At 44.1% G+C, this 22,097-nt stretch overlaps 1 protein-coding gene across 8 annotated transcripts in view; it reads left to right on the top strand.

The window, feature by feature from the left end:
- The window catches only part of AOAH (acyloxyacyl hydrolase), a 191,330-nt gene that overhangs the window by 75,707 nt on the left and 93,526 nt on the right, over positions 1-22,097 (top strand). For all 8 annotated transcript variants that reach the window (XR_004433104.1, XM_033193614.1, XM_033193613.1 and 5 more), the window contains exons 7-11: positions 7,369-7,429; positions 8,861-8,931; positions 9,796-9,844; positions 12,245-12,293; positions 14,444-14,538. Coding sequence is in view for 7 of the 8 variants with exons in the window: in XM_033193614.1 (XP_033049505.1) it covers positions 7,369-7,429; positions 8,861-8,931; positions 9,796-9,844; positions 12,245-12,293; positions 14,444-14,538 (325 nt within the window). In the remaining variant the exon portion in view is untranslated. The remainder of the gene's footprint in view (positions 1-7,368; positions 7,430-8,860; positions 8,932-9,795; positions 9,845-12,244; positions 12,294-14,443; positions 14,539-22,097) is intronic.

Genomic DNA, 22,097 nt, shown 5'->3' with positions numbered 1-22,097 from the left:
TGTGGTAACAAAACACCACCAACTGGGTGGCTTAGAACCACAGAAATTAATTCTCTCTCAGTTCTGCAGGTCAGAAGTCCAGAGTCAAAATGGCAGCAGGGCCATGCTCCTTCTAAGATTCTAGTTGGATCCTTTCTGTCTCTCCCTTGCTTCCGATGGTGGCTATAAGGCCTTGGTATACCTCGCCTTGCAGCTGCATCACTCCAGTCTCTGCTTCATCTTCATATCTGGTCATCTTCCCTGGATGCCTGTCATTTCCTTTTATAAGGACACCAGTCATGTTGGATGAGGGCCTGCCCTAATGCCCTCATCTTAACTTGATTACACTTGTAAAGACCCTGTTTCCAAATAAGGTCACATTCGCAGATACCAGGGGTTAGGACTTCATCATGTTTTTTTCATGAACACAATTCAACCCCTAACAAAGACACTTTTCCTCATTCTGCTATCCTTCATCTCACGAGCTTCATGAGTACTAAATCCACTGAACAGCTCTCATCTGTTGTAATAATATCCAGGGACAGGAGGAAGCTATGATTCAGACCCACATTTGGAGCCTCTTAGAGAGATCCAAGAGTTAAACAGTTAAAAACTCTTCCTGGTCAATGTGCTGGCTTAAGCCCCTGCAAGCCAGCTATGCAAAGTGCCATTGCAGGTTCCAGAAATGCTAGCAACGCCCCTTTTCATGACTGGGGATGAATGCAGAGAGCATCAGGACATGGGGAGTAGGGGGAAGATATCAGACATGAAAGAAGATGCTGGAAGGCTGAGATGCGGCCAGCTCCCCAGGACCCCAATCATGTCATCATGCCTAGCTCCCATTAAATCGAGACCCCTGCCCCCTCCTTGCTGAATGCATTATTGTATTTTCTGTGTTAGATGTGGGCCAGCAGGACCCAACAGGGTCAAAGTGACAGCTCTTCAATGGAACCACCTTTGAAAAATTGAATTCAAGAGCATCAGTAGCCAGGGATTTTCTTGGTCCAGTTTGAAAGGGAAAATTATTCTTTTATGAAAAAGCAAAACTGTGTTTTCCTTCTTTCTGAAAATCACTGTGTTTCAAGTGTCATATGCAGCCGGTCACAATTGGCTCAGTGCTTTACGACTTACAAAGCACGTACACGTATAAATGCAGTCTCATATATTCTTCAAAGTCATCTGTGGTTCAGTAATTATATTGATAACTAAAAGTTATCTGGTGCTGTCTAAGCACCAAAAACTGTTGTAAATCCAACTATTTAAGGTCAGCGCCATTATTTTCTCCTTTCTAAAGAGGTAAAATCATTTGCACAAGGTCACAGATCCGGTAATGGACGAATCTGACGTTTAAATCCAACAGTTTGCTTTCCATTGACCCTCTCAACTCTTAGCCCTACGCTTTAGAGGAACGAGTAGGTTTTAAATGCCTGACCCACTAGCAGGGAGTCCTCACGTGGTAGAGACAAGACCTGCATGTCTTCTGTGGCATAGTCCTTTGATAAAATTCCCCCAGGAGGAATGCCTTACCTGCCCAGTGCCTCTCCCTGCCCACCGTCCCACTCGGTCTAATGCTTTCCAAATTCGTTTGAGGTGTCCCCACCCCAGGGACACGTTCCAGCACCCAAGCTACTTTCAGTCGCTTGCACAGCCCTCCTGGGTGCTCCTGGCTCCTCCTTGGTGCCACCAGCCCCCCAGTGCCTGCTCCGCCTCATCCCATTCTTCAATCTCTTCTTCCTTGCTGGTCTCCTACACCACCCACAAGCTCCTGGGGAGCAGGGATCCCATTTCTTAGCAGGAGGAGCTCAGTGAAGAAATGAGGGAATACATGAAGGAAAAGCACCACTTTTCCGGGAAAACAAATGTGTAGCTATCAGGCTATGACCATGGGGTGATCAAGTTTTTTGGTGTTCTGTTTTAATCAGGATACACAGTGCCTACACACTGTCTGTATTTTACTTCAACAGTGGTAAGTCAGGAGGATCCCCTCTTTTTAAAAATCTATTCTTTTTATTTAATGTCTATATGCAGAAACCTCCATATTATTTCACACAAATACGTGCAAACCATCCTATCCCCTGTTGATTGTGTTAATTCAACACTATTTTTTTTTCCTTTTTTAGCCTCCTCCTTCCCCATACCCTGCTCCTTCCACCCATCTCAGTCCCGCCCCCACCTCCAAGCCGAGCCACGTCTATAGGCAGGTGTGCCCTTCCGTGGCTTCTCTGTTCTCATTTCATTGATAGAGACCTACATAACACATCCACCTGCAGACGCAACCAACCCACACCCAGCCCTCGAGAGCTACTGAGACACATGTGAGGCAGGCACACATGGAGATTCATTCTCACCATTTTTCTTCTGTCGTAATGACCCAGTTTCATGAAATAGTTTTAGGGAGATTGAACTTGAATAGCTCAATACTGTGTCATTAATAACAATCAGCTGCAGTTATAATTGCTCCCTGGGTCAAGCCCACTCACCTGATATCTGGTGGCAGGCAGGTATAGAGCAGGGGCAGCGAGCAACACCAGGCTGCATGGTCATTGAATAGAATGCCGTGTGGCCAGAAATCTGAACATCCGAAGAGGGGCCATGGATTGGGATGGGGATGTCTCTAGAAACCAAACCGTGATGACAGCAGACACCAGAGTCCTGCTGCCCCACCTGAGGAGCCATCCTTGCAATCAGGGTTCCTATTGCACATAACAGTAAGAGCTCATGTGCTTTGTTTTGTTTTTTCGAGTGCTCTCCATATCTAGAGAATAGTTAATGATATTGATTCTATTTTACAAATAAGAAAACTGAGGCACAAAAAGATTAAATGATTTGTGTAAGGTCACCTGACAAGGAGACAGCAGAACTGGTATTCAAACCCAGAGAGTCTAATTTCAGAACCTAGAGCTACATTGAAAGAATTCCCGTGGCTTTTCCTTTCCACTATGCTGCCCTCAGTCCAATTGCTTGCCTTGAAAATGCTGTCACATCCTTTAGGTTTCACCTTAAGATCACTTCTTCCACTATATAGGGTTGGAAACGTTTTTTTTCCTCTCTAGATGCACAACCCTCTTACAGCATTTTCCACCTAGGACTATAGTTATCTTTTGATGCATTAATTTCCTCACCCATGTCAAGCTCCTAAAGTGCAGGAACTGTAGGACTGCATCTTGTACTCATCTCTGGTATCTAATATGATTCCCAGCACATAGCAGGGACTCCCAAAATGCCTGTGGAATGAAGGAATGAATGAATGAACATTTCAACATACAGCTAGATTTTTCTAAAGATACACAAGGTATCAAGTTCAGATGCAATTTTACAGAAATAATTTGTAGTAAAAGTCAACAATGTCTTATCCAAAACCTTGGAGTTGTCAGGCACATTAGCTCATGCCTGTAATCTCAGCATTTTGGGAGACCAGAATGGGACAATCACTTATGGTCAGGAGCTAAAGACTAGCCTGGGCAATAGAGCAAGACTCCATCTCTATAAAAACAAACACAAAAACGAACAAACAAAAAGCCTTGGAGCCAGATATGATTTGAAATTCAGATTTTTTATATTCTAGTAAAGTAATAAATAGTGCATATACCATAACCCACCTGCTATCCCTGGTACCTCTTGATCAATCAGATTTATATTTCAGAGTGAAATATATGAATTTTCACACTAAGTATAACAAAATTTACAAATTGCCCTATATCAGTTCAGGTCAAGTTTTGCTACCAAATGAAGTTATTGCTAAGTGGAAAATAATTTTGATTAGTGGGCTGTGAAGAAGGGATTGTGGAGATTATACAAGTTGCAATTTATGCTACTTTAAGTACCCAGTCTACCTACTCATGTCTGGAATGCATGGCTTTGGTCAGTCACTTGGAGCCTTTAAAGTAAGCAGACAAAGGTCAATAAATCAGCTTTCCAATCCTAAAGACCACTCTTTGTTCATTCTTTCAAGGACAAACTCTCCCCCTCAAGATAACAAAGGTGGGAGGGGATAGCTTTGGCGCACGCCCAAAGGAGACCTTTCCTCCAGCTCTTTTTTCTTTCTCAGGCTGAAAATACGGCTCTTTGGGTCTATGCCATTTCTCTCTCTCTCTCTCTCTCTCTCTCTCTCTCTCTCTCTCTCTCTCTCTCTCTCTCTCTGTTGATCTGTCTTTGTCTCTTGCTCTTGCTCTCTTTCTTTATCTTCCTTTTCTCAACTAGAAAAATAAACGCTGTCCAAGAGGCCAAATATATACATGGGGAAAACTGCCTAGTCTCACAGAAAATGTGACCTTCAAAGCCTTTTCCAAAACTTTTCTTAACAGTCACAACTGATGTTGGATGACTGCATGTCATTTGGTCCAAGCTTTATCCGCATTTCTTGACGGATAATTAAAGTGAGAGAAAACCATTCGTAGCTCAGAGTAGACAAGGGATGGGGTGGATCTAGAAACCCTGGAGCATCAGAGCAGGAAGGATCCCAAGAATGATCTTGCCCTAGCTCCTCTCCTTCATGAGGGAAAGCAGCATCACAGCCTCTGAGCCCACTCGGGAAGCTTCATTCCCCTCTGCTCCCACCATGGGAAAATCAAGGTGTGGGTGATCATGGGGATGGAATTTGGCTACAGCCCACACCTGAATTGCTCCTGGATAAGCTTCCACCTTCCCCAGGGCTGGTTCTCACTCACTCTGTAAGTGTGGATGTCTGGAGTCAGGAAGTAGAACCTTTCTTGTTTTTTTTTTGAGACGGAGTCTCGCTCTGTCGCCCAGGCTGGAGTGCAGTGGCCGGATCTCAGCTCACTGCAAGCTCCGCCTCCCGGGTTTACGCCATTCTCCTGCCTCAGCCTCCCGAGTAGCTGGGACTACAGGCGCCCGCCACCTGGCCCGGCTAGTTTTTTTTTTTTTTTTTTTGTATTTTTTAGTAGAGACGGGGTTTCACTGTGTTAGCCAGGATGGTCTCGATCTCCTGACCTCGTGATCCGCCTGTCTCGACCTCCCAAAGTGCTGGAATTACAGGCTTGAGCCACTGCGCCCGGCCAGCAAGTAGAACCTTTCTAATTTCCTGTGAGTGGCTCTCTCTCTGGCCCTGTTCAACCCACCCCACCCCACCCCCACCAAATGGAAGGGGAAGGTGAAATTTCCTCTTTTGGACAGCAGGCGCTCATAATCACAGCTGCAAGCACTTTGTGAGAACCAATACCAGGGGCTTTTCATGTGGTTTCCCTTAGTCCTCCCAATAAACCCTGGGAGGGAGCTGGCAGGAATCACATTTTACAGATTTAAAAATGAGGCTCAGGGAGGTTAAATAAACTTCTGAGAATTGCAGAGCTGGTGAGAAAGCGGTGGATGGAGCAGTGACTCCAACTGACTCTGGAGTCTTTACTGAACCACCATGCTCAACTCAGTATCTGGCAAGAGCACTTGAATTCAAAAGGATAATTCTTCTCGGGGACACTAAGAGGGAGCCTGCTGCCTTGTTCTTTCAGGGATCCAGCCTCCCCTGTCCCCCAGGGCAGGGATGTAGGAAGGACTAGTGATGTGACATCAGCTTGCAGCTCCCTCTTCATTGGGTCCACCAAGTGGCTATCCACTCCCCACACTCCCTACTTTTCCAGAGTACCCTAACCAGCACTCACTCATCCCAGGGCCCTCCTCTCAGTGGTCCAGTCAGGAAACAGAGCTGTGCAAGGAGGATTTAATATAAGCTACCAGTTTTAAAAAGTGCTAAAAAGGCTGAAACAGTAAAAAGGGGAAGGCTAGGCCACCCAGCTACGAGGACTACAGGAGGCAGCCAGTATCCCTAGGCAGACGGAAGAAGCAAAAGGGAGGAGCTGGTGTTCTCAAGCTTGGGAGACCACTTGCTGTGGGGTTGCTGGGGGCAAAACAAGAGACCACATGGGCCAGTCCTGGAGCCATGGATGAGGGGTCACCCATGGGTGCTGGGACCCTTGGGAGAGCCCACTGTGGCTAGAGCTGGAGTCACTGAAGGGAACATCCAGACAGAGAAAGTTAGAGAAAACAACCTCTCTCCTCCTGCTGCTGCTCTCTTTTCCACCAGTGCCAGCTCCAGTTCCCAAGGGAACCTGGTAAGTATATTTTGCAAAATTCCCAGCCCCAAATGTATAGAGTAGAATACAGGCTATAGAACCATAGAGGCTAATATAACCAGCACAGTGCCTTTCAGTGTTTGACAAAAGAGGCCTGCAAGCTGATCTTCTGTGCCATCCCAGAGTTCGTAAGACAGGCTCCAGGCTGCCAGTTAGGCTCTGCATGGTCTCGGGTTGCATTTATTTGCCTTGAGGTTCTCAGAACTGTTGAGATGCTGTTTATTCAAAAGACCATTTAGTGATTCCTATAAAAGGTTGTGTTACTCACTGTAAATTCTCAGCTCCAAAGAAAGCCTCATCTTGTCATTCATGGTGGAGCGTGTCCAGGTTCTTGGCATCTTGAACAAATTGGATGAAGCGCACAAAGCAAGGAAGGAATGAAGGGATTTATTGAAAATGAAAGTTCTCTCCACGGTGTAGAAGTAGGCCTGAGAATAGGGGCTCAAAGACCCGGTTACAGAGTTTTTGTGAGTTTCAATATCCTCTACTTGGGGTACGCCCTATGTCAATGAAGAGGATGAAGTCAAGTTACAAAGTCATTTACGGCTTTGCCCTATGGAGAGGCTATTTCCTATTATAGCTGAAGTGTGAATCGGACTTATGTTTCCTGCCTCCAGACCCTATTTTCCTGCCTCATTGCCATATGACTATATCATTCTGCTACTCTGTAAGTGATTTTCTAAACCCAAGGCAGTGTTTGACATTTAGAAACTGGGAAAAGCCTGGTAGTGAGGATTCCACAGGGGAAATCCTCCCTCATGGGATGTCCGTGACTCTGGCATCAATTTATTTAGTCATCACATCAGGGTCCTTGGTTTCCAAGACTCATGAATGGGAGTGAAAGTTGCCAGCTAATACCAGCTAAACGGTCAAGACTCTCAGGATAAATGATTGAAAGGAGTAAAATTTTAAGAAAAGATTTCTATAACAGAACGTGTAAAATGGCAAAAATTCAATTTGTAGTGCTGAGTTCATTCATTGACTGAACTCAAAGTGCAGTCTCGTATTTCCTGGGAATCTCAACATCAATACCCCTTGCCCTTTAAAATTTCGTTTCAATTATTTCACTTCCTTGTATAGGCCAAGTTAATATCAGAGAGAAAACAGTTCTGTTGGCTAAAGAGCAGAGATTGGCAAAGTTTCGCTGACTCTGTCTGATACCACACACTCTTAATTTTCTGTTTAGAATGGCTCTCTGTGGCATAAACTCAACACAGCTGTATCAGAAAATGTCTCTCTATTTGTTTTCACCAACATTACTTTTTTTCTTAGCTCACCAATTGTTTTGTTTTCTTTTTCCTAGAGCTATAGAACAGTCTGTGCCATTCAAAGATGTAGATTCAGACAAATACAGCGTTTTCCCGGTAAGTATTCTTAGGAATAACCAGATGTTCACTAACATCATATTGCTTCCTACAAATTTATTTCCCTTAGTAAGACAGGACTGAATTTCATTTGAACGCATTATTAATTTGATGAACAACACATCATTTCACAATTTCTTTTCTTTTTTGAGACCAAGTCTCACTCTGTCCCACAGACTGGAGTGCAGTGGCATGTTCTCTGCCCACTACAACCTCTGCCTCCTGGTTTCAAGTGCTTCTCGTGCCTCCAGAGTAGCTGGGATAACAGGCGCACACTACCACACCTCGGCAATTTTTGTATTTTTAGTAAAGTCAGAGTTTCATCAGGTTGGCCAGGCTGGTCTCAAACTCCTGACTTCAAGTGATCCATCCACCTCAGCCTCCCAAAGTGCTGGGATTACAGGCATGAACCACTGTACCCAACCCATTTCACATTTTTTAAGGATTTTGTAGCATTGTAATGATACACAAGGCATTGAAGTAAATCTTAGGCCCAGACTGGTTTTGTTTCCATTTCCAGCTGGAATTCTCCATGGGGGCTATAGTTGCCTTGAAAGGTTTTGTGAATTATTTTGGAACTTCTTAAATCTACTTTAACTTACTTTATTAATGTGTGTGTGTGTGTGTGTGTCTGTGTGTGTGTGTGCACATTTGATTCAGAACAGTTAAAATGTCAGGGTATTCTCTGTGAAAACCAACAAGCAAGTAACATGTCACAAAGTCCCAAAAGTTTGGGAAATCTCAGATATTCTACTTGGGAATGGAGGAAATAAAAATATTATCTGGCATTATTATAACTCTTGATTCAAATCATTGAGGTCAAATATTTAACCTGCATAATCAACCATTTGGGTAGAGACTTTTAAATTATCCAATGACATTAACCATTTGGCCAAATAAGCCAATTGTTTTACAGCCTGAGAGGACTGATGGTTAATAGAGGGCTTTTGGGAAGTTGGAAGGGTCTGCTGTTTCTGGAGGTGCTTGTAGACACACATACATGAGCAAACACATATACAGAGAAACACAGGTGTGTACATGCACACACATCTATAATATGAATACACATAAACACACACATGCATATACACGTGCCTCCATACATATACATTCACATTCACACAATGCAACCCCACACATGCATATACAAGCAAACACTTAATGTCACACACACACACGTACACTGACATATGCACACACATGCACACACCCTACCGCCTGTTACTGGTCCTGGTGTTATATTACGTGTCACTTCACACAGCATGTCTTCTCATATTAATCTTAATTTTCTTAGTGCTCTTTAGTGATCCTAGGTTGAATTTGAATTAAAAACTGCGGATGTCAATGCCATTCAGACAGCTCTGATTGACCTTCCTCATGGATAACATCAAAGCGAGCTGAACCGCTCCTGTGTGTGCTCTTCAATTTCAGACCCTGCGGGGCTATCACTGGCGGGGGAGAGACTGTAATGACAGCGACGAGTCAGTGTACCCAGGTAGAAGGTAACTATTTCTGCTGGTTGCTGAGTTTTGAAATTATCTTCAGAAAAGGAAGCAGGAGGCACATTTCCTTCCCCCAGCCTAGGGGATTCCCACTTACAGAGAGAAGAGATTTTCGTGTTCTGATTGAAGTAAAGCTCAGTGAAAAAAGAAAGGCATTCATTCATTCATTTGTCCAAGAAATGCTTATCAGAGACCTACAATATGCCAAGTACTTTGCATCATGCTGGGTGGTAAACAAAACAGAAATATGCCTCCTCTTCTGGAGCTTACAGTCAAGTGGGAAAAACAATCAAGTAAATGGATTATCTGATTGTAGACACTTATCCAGCCTTCTGTATCAGTTCTCCATGCAGAATTGGGCCCAGAAATAGTGACCTCTCCCTCCGGGAGTAAGAAGGAACCTCTAATGAATGGAAAACATGTCATACATTAGCTCTGGGCTGAGGTTCAATTGCATCTCTGGTATCAAAAAACAGATACGCTAGCCCTCGCCTTTGTTGTGACTATAGTGTCAAAGCATTGAATAAACCAGTTATTTGGGCACTTAGGGGCACAATGGGATGCAGAGTTGTTCATTATTTTCATTGGCACCATTCCACAACCATGCGGTCCATGAATGTAGTCAATGATGACAAAGACAGGATTTGGTCCAGAGCTTCCGGCAAATACCCAAACCAAGGTTAAAGCAAGGAAGCTGAATGGAGGCTTCTGATGTCACAACACACAATGGGATGTGACACTCTTCCATGAAGAATGCTGTCGCCTCGCCATGGCACTTCATCCATTCATTCATTCATTCGTGAAACTGACATCCACTGAGAGACAAGCATATGTCAAAGATCAATGTTAATGTTTTTTTCTTAGGCCAGACAACTGGGATGTCCATCAGGATTCAAACTGTAATGGCATTTGGGTAAGCAACTAAATTCAGCTTGAACCCCATTCTCCTTTGTTCCTGCCTCCCACAAAGCTCATCACATATTTGCTTTAGTTAGATCCAGGGAAGACTATGACAGCCTAAGCAACTCTTTTCCTGCTGCTTAGAAGAGGGGTATAGAATCCTGATGATGCATGAAGAGTGTCAACGATGTCGTGAGAGTTGAGTCTTTCTCAGTCATGGCCCCTTTAAGCCTTGCTTAAGGTCACCGACATCTAATCCCTTTACACTGTTTCGAACAGTGTGAAATTAAATGAAGAGTGGTGTTAACAAAGTTTTACAGCAACCCACACAGCTGTTGGAGCAAACCACATGCTGTCCTTATTTTGTTGCAGCCATTTTTTTCTGTTTCATAAGCCAACCCAGGCAGAGCAGAAATTACTCAGTATTTACCCTACCACTCACACCTTGAGACATTTAATGCTGGTGTCCTAGTTTCCTATGAATAATGGATTTGCAGCTCCCAGAGGAAGAAAAGAGGGAAGCCAAACTAAAACAACAACAGCCTCAAGTTTGTGCGGTGTTAAGCTTACAAGATTTGAGGGTTCCTTATGAGAAAAAGAATATCTACTTAAAAATACAAAATCAAATAGGAAAATCAGTAATTTTTAAAACAATCACAGAAATCTTAACCAATTCCTGGAGTCTCAGAAATTCAGTTCCCTTTCTTTTGAGATCTCGTTTCTGACTTACCGGAAGTGTTTACATGGAAACATGTCCTGATTGCAGCCTGGCCTCCCCTCTCCACCTAGAATACGCTAATGCTCCCAGTTACTCCCAGCACTCACATGGGCAAGGGCTGTGATGGGTCCTGAAGCTTAAGATTCCCTAACGTCAAGATATTATGTTGGTGCAAAAGTAATTGCAGTTTTTGTAATTAATGGCAAAACTTGCCATTATTTTCACACCTACCTAAATAAATTGTCTAAATTGCCTCTAAATAGTTGCTTCATTTATCTGCTTCAATGAAGAGGAAAAAGTTTCTGTAAATATTTTCCTCTCTCTGGGACACTCATAGTCCAGGTTTGCACTAATAGTCACCTACTGTGTGCTTTCCAGTCCCATTGCCCCAGCCCACACCACCCACCCTATCCCCTAGTCACTCTGCCTCTTCATGGAGAAGAAGAAGACATCTCCCCTAGAGCATAAGGTAACAAGATCTCCAAGTCAGCTCTTGCTCTGGAAAACCCAGGTTTAGTTGTCATGTTGGAGGACAAAGGGGACTAATCAATGTGTGACGCCCTGTCTTCGTTCCATGGTCCCACCCAGGTCTCAGATATGGTGTGCCACGCATATAAGGAGGAAGGCCAAGTGAGAGACTGTACTAGATCAATGGACATCCACCATGAGCTCAGGGAGGCAAGATGCAGAGCTCCTCATCAGTGATGGGAGAAGGACATAACACCTTCATGCCTATCCCTTTCCACAGAGGAAGCACCACTCACAGAACCACAACATCATAAACTCAGAGGGAGTCTCACAACCATGAAATCCAGCCTTGCCCAGACTATGTCCTGGGGACCCCAGAGTTGAGTGTGATGTGAATAGGTTCTTTCACGTTTTAATGGGCGTGGGGAGCTCCCAAGACTGGAGAGTGAGCAGGGTCTTGTTAACACATTTCTGATCAGCAAGTACTTTCATTTTGGAATACTATGAATAATCCTTCCAAGGACTAGCAGCTCCACAAATGGGTAGCTTCACCTTTAGGTTTTAGGATGTGCCAACTGTGCCAATTCAGTCCTATTCACAGGCCCAGTGTTACTTCCAGGTTTCTTAATCTGGGCACTATTGATGTTTGGGTTGGATAATTCTTTGTTGTTGGAGCTGTCTTGCAAACTGTAGGATATTTAGCAGTATCCCTGACCTCTATCCACTAGATGCCAGTAGCACCCCCAGCGAAAAATGTCTCCAGACATTGCCAATGTCCTCGGGGGTAAAGGAATGTGCAAAATGGATCCCTTGAGAATTGCTTCTTTAGAAGCATCAATCTTAGGTACTGAAGATGTCAGGACACTTAGACCTCCAGCTCAGAGACTGTGGAATCCACCCAGATCCTGTGTCCCAGTCACTCAGTGGGCCCTCTATGCTCTGAGAGGTGAGACCCCTGATCCAGGCACCTCTCCCAGAATCCTGCCCGGCATGTCCTTGAATGAAATGGTACGGTGTCTGGCTCTCTCTTTACTCCCACCCTCAGTTCCTCCCAAACATGACTCACTCACACAGGGCGTTGCTATGTTGAATTAGGGGCTTAAGAGACTTTAAAGGGTTTTATCTACTCATTTGCCTCTGTGCTTTTAAAGCCATTTAGGAGAGCTTAATATATGTATCTCATAAATTTAAAACCAAGCTGCTAATCACATCATTTCTCTTTTAAAGGGTATTGATCCAAAAGATGGCATTCCATATGAAAAGAAATTCTGTGGAGGTAAGAATTGCGGATATCAGTGTGGTTATAACAATAGAGTATTCTTTTCTAGTCTGAGTCAAACTGAAGTGAGCAGACCACCTAAGTCAGAACGTGCTCGATGCTAGGATTTACTCTATGCTGACCAACTTACATTTATTTTCATGACAGATCGCAAAAAATAAAGTATCTAAAAGGTTCAGAAAAGTAGGAAAGGGGTCAGAATCTTAAAAAAGCAAAACAATTTGTTTAATTGACGCTTTTACTTGAGGATTAGGTTGCAAAATGGATAAAAGAGCAATGGAAATCCAGCACTTTTCCAAATAAGAAAATAAGCAGCAGTCATAACTGACATTTTTAATCTTTTGCGTTTCCCTTTAATTGCACTACAAGGTCAGACACCCAGACTTCTACTGATGGGATGAGTCTCTTTGTCCACTAGGCTAAAGATGCATATCTGAATGTCTGAATGACTTGAGAGAGACTGCCAGGCTATAACCTATGAGGGCTTCCCAAAAATAGCTGGGCAAAAGATTTGTGCTCTAAGTGCTCAGATGGCACAAACATCTGGGCCACCAGTTCCACTGGGGAAACCTCACCACCCCATACATGACTGAAAATATGCTCCTGGTGATGCCAACACTTAATGGTAACATCATTGTTTTATGTTTAGGCAATGCTTCTCTCCCCACTTTCACAATCACCTCATTCATTCATTCATTCACTCATTCATTCAACAGGTATTCTCTGAACAACGATTCCAATTCTAACCAAGGGCTATACTTGGCTCTGAGTTTTCTTGGACAAAAAGTGTATAGTCTTTGCCTTCTATCAACTTAAAGCCTAATTGTCTTTAAGCCCTCAGAGGGCAGGAAGAGGAATAGAAAATGTAAAGGCTCATTACATATTTATGCAGTTTAGGAATATTTGTTGGATGAGTAAAGAACGAATGAACAACTAAACCAATGAATGAAATATATGCAGATCTAGGTGAAACCCTGGTGCAAAGCCTCTTAGATTCCCTACACCCCACTCTCCCTGTGCCCTCCACGATGTCCTGGGCCTCCTCAGTCCCCATTTTGTGGTCAGATAGTGGTTTCCATGAAGCCCAGGCTGGGGAGTCACTGCAGTGAGGTTAGGCCATGCTCTTGCATGACTTGAGGAGTTTGGAAGTGGAAAAAGGAGGCACTTCTCTCTGCCTCTGGGAGGCATCAACTGAGTCAGGATTTTTTTTTTTTTTTTTTTTTTTTTTTTTTTTGAGACGGAGTCTGGCTCTGTCGCCCAGGCTGGAGTGCAGTGGCCGGATCTCAGCTCACTGCAAGCTCTGCCTCCCGGGTTTACGCCATTCTCCTGCCTCAGCCTCCCGAGTAGCTGGGACTACAGGCACCCACCACCTCGCCTGGCTAGATTTTTGTATTTTTTAGTAGAGACGGGGTTTCACCGTGTTAACCAGGATGGTCTTGATCTCCTGACCTCGTGATCCGCACGTCTCGGCCTCCCAAAGTGCTGGGATTACAGGCTTGAGCCACCGCGCCCGGCCTGAGTCAGGATTTTAAGGAATTTAGAAGAATGAGTTCACAGGTGAATGATTCACGTGGTTGGGCCTCAGAGTCAGATGAAGGGATTCTGAACCTCCAAACAAACAGGGCTGCATGCAGACCTTTCTGTCTCCATTTCTCCATTAATCAGCCAGTATCATCTATGCAGTGTTTTCGCCTGTATGAATTAAGGGCATAATATCCATGAAAAATCAAAATTTCTCCATAAGATCATTAACTCTTAAAGTGAATTGTAATGGACATCAGTGTGTTTTCAAGAAAGCAATTTCCAGAACCAAAATTTAGGCCTATTTCTGGTTTCAGATAAAGCTGTGATTCATTTATTCATCCATCATTCACTCAAGATGTTGTACAGCAGTTTGTTTTATGCTAAGCTGGGAAACACACCTGCATCTCTACATCTTAACTAGCAGCTCCAATGGCCTGGAAATCTCATTCGGCTCGAAAATGCTATGCCCCTCACTCTCAAACATGCAAAAAGGAGTAATGCACTACTGTTAAAATGCTCGGTGCCTGGAATACACACAAGGGTATCTGCCCTCATAACTACCCAGTCTGGAGGCTTCAAACTACTCGAGTGCATAAATAATGTGAATAAATTGTGCTGTTTAGGTTCACAGCCCAGGGGAATCATTTTGCTGGGAGACTCAGCTGGGGCTCATTTTCACATCGCTCCTGAATGGATCACAGCGTCACAGATGTCTTTGGTGAGTAATTTTGGCAGTCATCATTCCAGATGTGCTGGCCTTTGTTTTTGTTTCCCCTTGCTCTCTCTAAATGTAATGCCAACTCCACACAGGTGCAAATTTCCCTCTTTAGCAAAATCTGGCACGAAAGGCATATCCACAGTCATTTCAGTCTTAGACAAACGGCAAAAGTTTCCTTCTACTCACTTCCCCAGCCTCAGCCCAGCTGCTGCCAGGAACCCTGAAGGCAGTAGTGCAGAGTCAAGAAGGTGGAGAATACACAGAAAGGACAAAGCCCACCGGGCTGGCTTCCCTGTGGAGGTCAGGATGAGGCATTCTGGGGCCTGTCCAGCTTGTTTTTCGTCTGAGCAAGCAAGAAGCTCTGGGCAGAGCAGGCTGCTCGGCGCCTGATAGCCACTGCTGTGCTCCATGGAAAGCGTCAGGGGACAGACAAGCCCACCATCCATTCCCAAAGAGTGATGAGACTGTCTGGGAGGGTTTTTTAATTAAAAAAGAAGAAGAAGAAGAAGAAGAGGGCCACAAGGCAAAATTGCAAACGATGACAGACTCAGAGAAGGCAAAGAAAGGGGAAGGAAACCAACATTTATTGACTCTATATCAGGCATCAGGCACTATAAGAGAGATTTGCATGCATTAGTCAGATGAATGACTCCTAAATATGGGGTAGACATATAATGGCAACTTTGTATATTACCAGTTCATCACCTGAGCACACACCTGCTGCATTATCAGAACGGCCATTACCTTCCTCTCAAATTGTGCAAACACCTGGGGAGATTGTGTGGCAAAGGGTGGGAGCTGGAGGGTGCAGGGAAGGGCAGTCTGAACGCCACACACCCAAGCAGGGGGTACAGTGGTGTCAGATGGGTCACCTGGAGCTGGGGCTTCCTGTGGCTACAAGTTATCACGAGGAAATGTAACGAAACCTGTGCCTAGAGATAGCTACATACTTGGCAGGGCTCAGTGCAAAACAAAAGTACAGGTGCCCTCAGCAAAACTTGTTCAAAAGTTCCATTAAAGCTGCTAAAATATAAACACGTTTCTTTCTGTGGCAGTCTTCCTCAATATGTCATGGTATTTTCTTATTTACTATTTAATGTCATTCTAAAAAAATAATTAAAATCTTAAATTATTGGCATAAATGTTATGTTCATCGTCACATTACGCAATGCCAGTTTTATATGCCGCTGTAACAGTACTGAACTCCTATGCTGGTGGAATCACTGCAGTTACACAATTCTTATGTAGTAGCTTGTCCCTGAAGGGTGCTTTGAGCTGCCCAGAAGACAGAAAGGGCAAGCCAGACTCGGGAAGGTTGGAAGGAGGAATAGAGGCTTCCCAGGAGCACAGGGTCACCAGACTGAACACTTTCTCAGGCCAGGAGATGCTTGGGGCAAGTACAGACCCTCCCAGGCACTGAGGCTTCCATCCTGAAACACTCAGGCCTGAGAGCTGCTGGGTTCCTCCTCCTGCCAGTGCTCCATAGGTCCCCAGGTAAGCCAGGAATCTCTCCTTCCCAGGGCCTGTCTCCCCAACCCACAGCAGTCAGGTGACTGACCCCCAAGAGTCTTCAAACCTCTGTGTGGGAACATGCTAATTATTTGGATGGGTAATGAGTTTGCCTCCCCTGCCCACCAGATGCCAGCACTGCCGGCTGGGGCAGGTGACAGCTGCCACCATGCCCAACTCCATTCCTCCTCTTGCCTGTGCCCAGATTCCCAAAGGACCAAAGGGCAACATTGGAACACAGGCCTCCCCCATTGACACCATTTAGTTGCCACTTTGTTGGAGGGTGCAGCAGCTGCAGGGCAAGAAGGGGAAGACAGGCTGGGGAGTGAGTGGCCAGGAATCCATCTTGAGAGATGGCAGGAGGCAGGATCCAGAGTCGACCCCGTTTCCAATCCCCTCCCTCACACATACTCAGTTGGCCCACTGGACTTCACTCACATAACACAAATTCAAAACTAAGATTTTTAAGAAGTTCAAGATGGGGCAGCAGAGCATTAAACCCAGTGCAGGGCTCTTTCTAAGCAGAGGACCTCATGGGCCCCACTGCTTGCACACACATAAAGCCCTGCCCGGGTCTGACACAGTGCACAGGGAACAGCAACTCACAGCCTTTACTTCTGGATGGCCCTATCAAACAACACAATAAAAAATGTGGGGGCATTGCCACAACAGACTTGTCCCAAGAGCCACCCTGTCCATTAGAGAAAGGGGTGGTGCCCCTGCCCTCGAGAAAGGGACATGGGCACAGTGGGGAAGCCCTGTCATACAGCCACCTATGGACGCGCTTCCCTCTTCCTTCTCCCAGAAAACGAAAACTGATCCAGAGAAATTAACCTGCAGAAACTATCATTTTTTCTTTGACTTCCTCTTCCTAAAGAAATTGAATATGAACTCAAACACTCTCAGGTTGAACCTCTCCCAAGCCCCCACACTAGGCAAGCATAGACCTCCCTCTGTAAAGATGAGCAAGTGGGGAAACATCTGGATATATATAAAACCTGCTCAGGAACACAAATGAAGAGTGCTCTTTTGAAAAATGTTTATGGGAGGAAAGAGAGTGACATTTTGTAAAATGTTAAATTCAGGTTCTCAACAATAATTGAGAGGAAATTGCACACATGAAAAAGAAGAACTCGGAAATCAGGGAAGACTGCCTTGAGGTGACATAACTATCTGATCTAAAAATGCAGCTGCAATACTGACTTGCAAGTTAGATGGTGCAGAAAACAAGAGAGCAAAGCGGTCAGGCAGCTGGGGAAATTCTGGGACTCAGGAGAAAGGCTAGATGTGCAAATCAAGAGGGAAAGAGGAGAGGTATGCAGGAACGGTCCCGGCAATTGAATAGAAACTGCAGAAAAAGAAAAGACATCAGGCAGAGAGGAAGCTGTGACTAAATAAGTAATGCAAGATAATTTTCTTGAGTTGGGGAAATCTGTCTTCAGCCCGCAACCCCCACAGTGTGCCAGGCCAGGGTACAAAATAGACTCTCTGTGTTTCCTGCTTTTCCTTATTTATTCTGAGGATAAAGAAAACTCTTGGAATCATCCTGCCCAACAAACCAACAACCCGGGAGCATACTAGGAGGGAAAACCCATCTGGCATCAGACTTATCTCTCAACACTAAATTTCAGGAAACAGCGGAAGAGCCTCTCTACAGAATTTTAAGAAGGAAAAATTGTGTCAAAAGTGCTCTATAGCAAGCTATTGTTCTCACATGAGGACTACAGAAACTTATTCTCAGTCATTCAAAGACTTAGAAAACAGGGGGCGGAGCAAGATGGCCCAATAGGAACAGCTCCAGTCTCCAACTCCCAGCGCGAGCGACACAGAAGACCAGTGATTTCTGCATTTTCAACTGAGGTACTGGGGTCATCTCACTGGGGAGTGCCGGACAATTGGTGCTGGTCAGCTGCTGCAGCCCTACCAGCGAGAGCTGAAGCAGGGCGAGGCATTGCCTCACCTGGGAAGCGCAAGGCGGGGGGGAACTGAGACACACAACACCTGGAAAATCGGGTAACTCCCACCCCAATACTGCGCTTTAAGCAAACGGGCACACCAGGAGAATATATCCCACACCTGGCCGGGAGGGTCCCACGCCCACGGAGCCTCCCTCATTGCTAGCACAGCAGTCTGCGATCTAATCGCAAGGCAGCAGCGAGGCTGGGGGAGGGGCGCCCACCATTGCTGAGGCTTAAGTAGGTAAAGCCACTGGGAAGCTCGAACTGGGTGGAGCTCACAGCAGCTCAAGGAAACCTGCCTGTCTCTGTAGAATCCACCTCTGGGGACAGGGCACACCTAAACAACAACAACAAAAAAAGCAGCAGAACCCTGTGCAGACACAAACGGCTCTGTCTGACAGCTTTGAAGAGAGCAGTGGATCTCCCAACACGGAGGTTGAGATCTGAGAACGGACAGACTGCCTGCTCAAGAGGGTCCCTGACCCCTGAGTAGCCTAACTGGGAGACATCCCCCACTAAGGGCAGTCTGACACCCCACACCTCACAGGGTGGAGTACACCCCTGAGAGGAAGCTTCCAAAGTAAGAATCAGACAGGTACACTTGCTGTTCAGCAATATTCTATCTTCTGCCAACCTCTGCTGCTGATACCCAGGCAAACAGGGTCTGGAGTGGACCTCAAGCAATCTCCAACAGACCTACAGCTGAGGGTCCTGACTGTTAGAAGGAAAACTAACAAACAGGAAGAACATCCACACCAAAACCCCATCAGTACGTCACCATCACCAAAGACAAGAGGCAGATAAAACCACAAAGATGGGGAAAAAGCAGGGCAGAAAAGCTGGAAATTCAAAAAATAAGAGCACATCTCCCCCTGCAAAGGAGCGCAGCCCATCGCCAGCAACAGATCAAAGCTGGTCAGAGAATGACTTTGACAAGATGAGAGAAGAAGGCTTCAGTCCATCAAACTTCTCAGAGCTAAAGGAGGAATTACGTACCCAGCGCAAATAAACTAAAAATCTTGAAAAAAGAGTGGAAGAATTGATAGCTAGAATAATTAATGCAGAGAAGGTCATAAAAGAAATGACAGAGATGAAAACCATGACATGAGAAATACGTGACAAATTGACTCGATCAACTGGAAGAAAGAGTATCAGCGATTGAGGATCAAATGAATGAAATGAAGCAAGAAGAAAAACCAAAAGAAGAAAAAGAAATGAACAAAGCCTGCAAGAAGTATGGGATTATGTAAAAAGACCAAATCTACGTCTGATTGGGGTGCCTGAAAGTGAGGGGGAAAATAGAACCAAGTTGGAAAACACTCTTCAGGATATCATCCAGGAGAACTTCCCCAACCTAGTAGGGCAGGCCAACATTCAAATTCAGGAAATACAGAGAACACCACAAAGATACTTCTCGAGAAGAGCAACTCCAAGACACATAATTGCCAGATTCACCAAAGTTGAAATGAAGGAAAAAATCTTAAGGGCAGCCAGAGAGAAAGGTCGGGTTACCCACAAAGGGAAGCCCGTCAGACTAACAGCAGATCTCTCAGCAGAAACTCTACAAGCCAGAAGAGAGTGGGGGCCAATATTCAACATTCTTAAAGAAAAGAATTTTAAACCCAGAATTTCATATCCAGCCAAACTAAGTTTCATCAGTGAAGGAGAAATAAAATCCTTTACAGATAAGCAAATGCTTAGAGATTTTGTCACCACCAGGCCTGCCTTACAAGAGACCCTGAAGGAAGCCCTAAACATGGAAAGGAACAACCAGTACCAGCCATTGCAAAAACATGCCAAAATGTAAAGACCATAGAGGCTAGGAAGAAATTGCATCAACTAACGAGCAAAATAACCAGTTAATATCATAATGGCAGGATCAAGTTCACACATAACAGTATTAACTTTAAATGTAAATGGACTAAATGGTCCAGTTAAAAGACACAGACTGGCAAACTGGATAAAGAGTCAAGACCCATCAGTTGCTGTATTCAGGAGAGCCATCTTACATGCAGAGACATACATAGGCTCCAAATAAAGGGATGGAGGAAGATCTACCAAGCAAATGGAGAACAAAAAAAAGCAGGGGTTACAATTCAAGTCTCTGATAAAACAGACTTTAAACCATCAAAGATCAAAAGAGACAAAGAAGGCCATTACATAATGGTAAAAGGATCAATTCAACAGGAAGAGCTAATGATCCTAAATATATATGCACCCAATACAGGAGCACCCAGATTTATAAAGCAAGTCCTTAGAGACTTACAAAGAGACTTAGACTCCCATACAATAATAATGGGAGACTTCAACACCCCACTGCCAACATTAGACAGATCAATGAGACAGAAAGTTAACAAGGATATCCAGGAATTGAACTCAGCTCTGCAGCAAGCAGACCTAATAGACATCTACAGAATGCTCCACCCCAAATCAACAGAATATACATTCTTCTCAGCACCACATCACACTTATTCCAAAATTGACCACATAAGTGGAAGTAAAGCACTCCTCAGCAAATGTAAAAGAACAGAAATTATAACAAACTGTCTCTCAGACCACAGTGCAATCAAACTAGAACTCAGGACTAAGAAACTCAATCAAAACCGCTCAACTACATGGAAACTGAACAACCTGCTCCTGAATGACTACTGGCTACATAACGAAATGAAGGCAGAAATAAAGATGTTCTTTGAAACCATTGAGAACAAAGATACAACATACCAGAATCTCTGGGACACATTTAAAGCAGGGTGTAGAGGGAAATTTATAGCACTAAATGTCCACAAGAGAAAGCTGGAAAGATCTAAAATTGATACTCTAACATCTCAATTAAAAGAACTAGAGAAGCAAGAGCAAACACATTCAAAAGCTAGCAGAAGGCAAGAAATAACTAAGATCAGAGCAGAACTGAAAGAGATAGAGACACAAAAAAATCCTCCAAAAAAATCAATGAATCCAGGAGTTGGTTTTTTGAAAAGATCAACAAAATTGATAGACCACTAGCAAGACTAATAAAGAAGAAAAGAGAGAAGAATCAAATAGACGCAATAAAAAATGATAAAGGGGATATCACCACTGACCCCACAGAAATACAAACTACCGTCAGAGAATACTATAAACACCTCTACGCAAATAAACTAGAAAATCTAGAAGAAATGGATAATTTCCTGGACACTTACACTCTCCCAAGACTAAACCAGGAAGAAGCTGAATCCCTGAATAGACCAATAGCAGGCTCTGAAATTGAGGCAATAATTAATAGCCTACCAACCAAAAAAAGTCCAGGACCAGATGGATTCACAGCTGAATTCTACCAGAGGTACAAGGAGGAGCTGGTACCATTCCTTCTGAAACTATTCCAATCAATAGAAAAAGAGGGAATCCTTCCTAACTCATTTTATGAGGCCAACATCATCCTGATACCAAAGCCTGGCAGAGACACAACAAAAAAAGAAAATTTTAGACCAATATCCCTGATGAACATCGATGCAAAAATCCTCAATAAAATACTGGCAAAACGGATCCAGCAGCACATCAAAAAGCTTATCCACCATGATCAACTGGGCTTCATCCCTGGGATACAAGGCTGGTTCAATATATGCAAATCAATAAATGTAATCCAGCATATAAACAGAACCAAAGACAAGAACCACATGATTATCTCAATAGATGCAGAAAAGGCCTTTGACAAAATTCAACAGCTCTTCATGCTAAAAACGCGCAATAAATTTAGTATTGATGGAATGTACTTCAAAATAATAAGAGCTATTTATGACAAACCCACAGCCAATATCATACTGAATGGGCAAAAACTGGAAACATTCCCTTTGAAAACTGGCACAAGACAGGGATGCCCTCTCTCACCACTCCTATTCAACATAGTGTTGGAAGTTCTGGCTAGGGCAGTCAGGCAAGAGAAAGAAATCAAGGGTATTCAGTTAGGAAAAGAAGAAGTCAAATTGTCCCTGTTTGCAGATGACATGATTGTATATTTAGAAAACCCCATTGTCTCAGCCCAAAATCTCCTTAAGCTGATAAGAAACTTCAGCAAAGTCTCAGGATACAAAATTAATGTGCAAAAATCACAAGCAT

The sequence above is a fragment of the Trachypithecus francoisi genome, unplaced genomic scaffold (genome assembly GCF_009764315.1).
Source record: "Trachypithecus francoisi isolate TF-2019V2 unplaced genomic scaffold, Tfra_2.0 Lachesis_group4, whole genome shotgun sequence".
In the NCBI taxonomy this organism is placed as follows: domain Eukaryota; kingdom Metazoa; phylum Chordata; class Mammalia; order Primates; family Cercopithecidae; genus Trachypithecus; species Trachypithecus francoisi.
Note: the sequence above shows the minus strand (reverse complement) of the source record. Positions and strands in the feature narration are given on the sequence as shown.